Consider the following 934-nt stretch of genomic DNA (forward strand, 5'->3'; position numbering starts at 1 on the left):
TTTTGTCAGTGTTTTCAGTGCAGTTTGAACTTCTTCCTTCAGTATCACTTGTTGATCATATGCTACCTACCCCCTGAATTTGCCCAATTCTTTTTGCAAAGTTATTCTGTGTATACTTTTATATATCAATATTTTTATATTGAGGCAGTAGAAAAGAAAGCAGCCCATATACTGGGCCCTATGCAGTGGCAGCTTTTTGTTCCATATGACTAAAAAATACTTTGAGGAAATAAAAGCTGGAAAAATCCAGGTGTCATTGCTTCGTATGTTGTAATAAGTAAAAGAGATGAAGTGAAGTGTGAAGGCCCCGTATACCCTCTACCTTGCCTTAGACTATGTCCTGGAATCCTGGGATGGAGAAAGCACCCCTCTCATTCTTGCTTCTTGGGATTGTTGATGGCCACGTATTGATAGAGAATTTCAAGCAAAAAGAGCAATAAGTCTGGCATGTTGGCAAAAATACTCAGCTGCTCATCCGTGACCTTCCTGACAAGCTGGGCTCAGCTCTGATGCTCACTGAACAGCCTTCCATCTGCTTTTGATGCTTCCTGCACCATTCAAATTTTGTCCGTTGTTGTTGTTGTTAGGTATCATTGAATTGGTTCTGACTAATAGCGACCCTATGCACAACAGAATAAAACTGCCTGATCCTGGGCCAACCTCACAATTGTTGCCACCCTTGAGCCCATTGATGCTGCCACTTTGCCAATCCATCTCACTTGGGGGTCTTCCTCTTTTTATCTGACCCTCCACCTTACCAAATATGATATCCTTCTCCAGTAACTGGTTCCTCCTGGCAATGTGTCCAAAGTATGAGAGACGAAGTTTGACCATCCTGGCCTCCAAGGAGTACTCTTGCATGCTCTTCTTCCAACACAGATCCATTGGTTCTTTGGGCAGCCCATGGCACTTTCAATATTCTCCTCTAACACCA

General features: G+C 42.9%; 1 protein-coding gene across 1 annotated transcript; it reads right to left on the reverse strand.

Annotated features, from left to right (window-relative positions):
- Positions 1 to 371: 371 nt before the first annotated feature.
- LOC102834954 (dolichyl-diphosphooligosaccharide--protein glycosyltransferase subunit 4-like) lies at positions 372 to 482 on the reverse strand (the record flags this gene model as incomplete). Its single annotated transcript, XM_006878147.1, has 1 exon — positions 372 to 482. A coding segment is annotated over one exon (111 nt), but the record flags the coding sequence as incomplete, so codon positions are not given.
- Positions 483 to 934: the final 452 nt, after the last annotated feature.

The sequence above is a fragment of the Chrysochloris asiatica genome, unplaced genomic scaffold, assembly GCF_000296735.1.
Source record: "Chrysochloris asiatica unplaced genomic scaffold, ChrAsi1.0 scaffold11068, whole genome shotgun sequence".
Taxonomy (NCBI): domain Eukaryota; kingdom Metazoa; phylum Chordata; class Mammalia; order Afrosoricida; family Chrysochloridae; genus Chrysochloris; species Chrysochloris asiatica.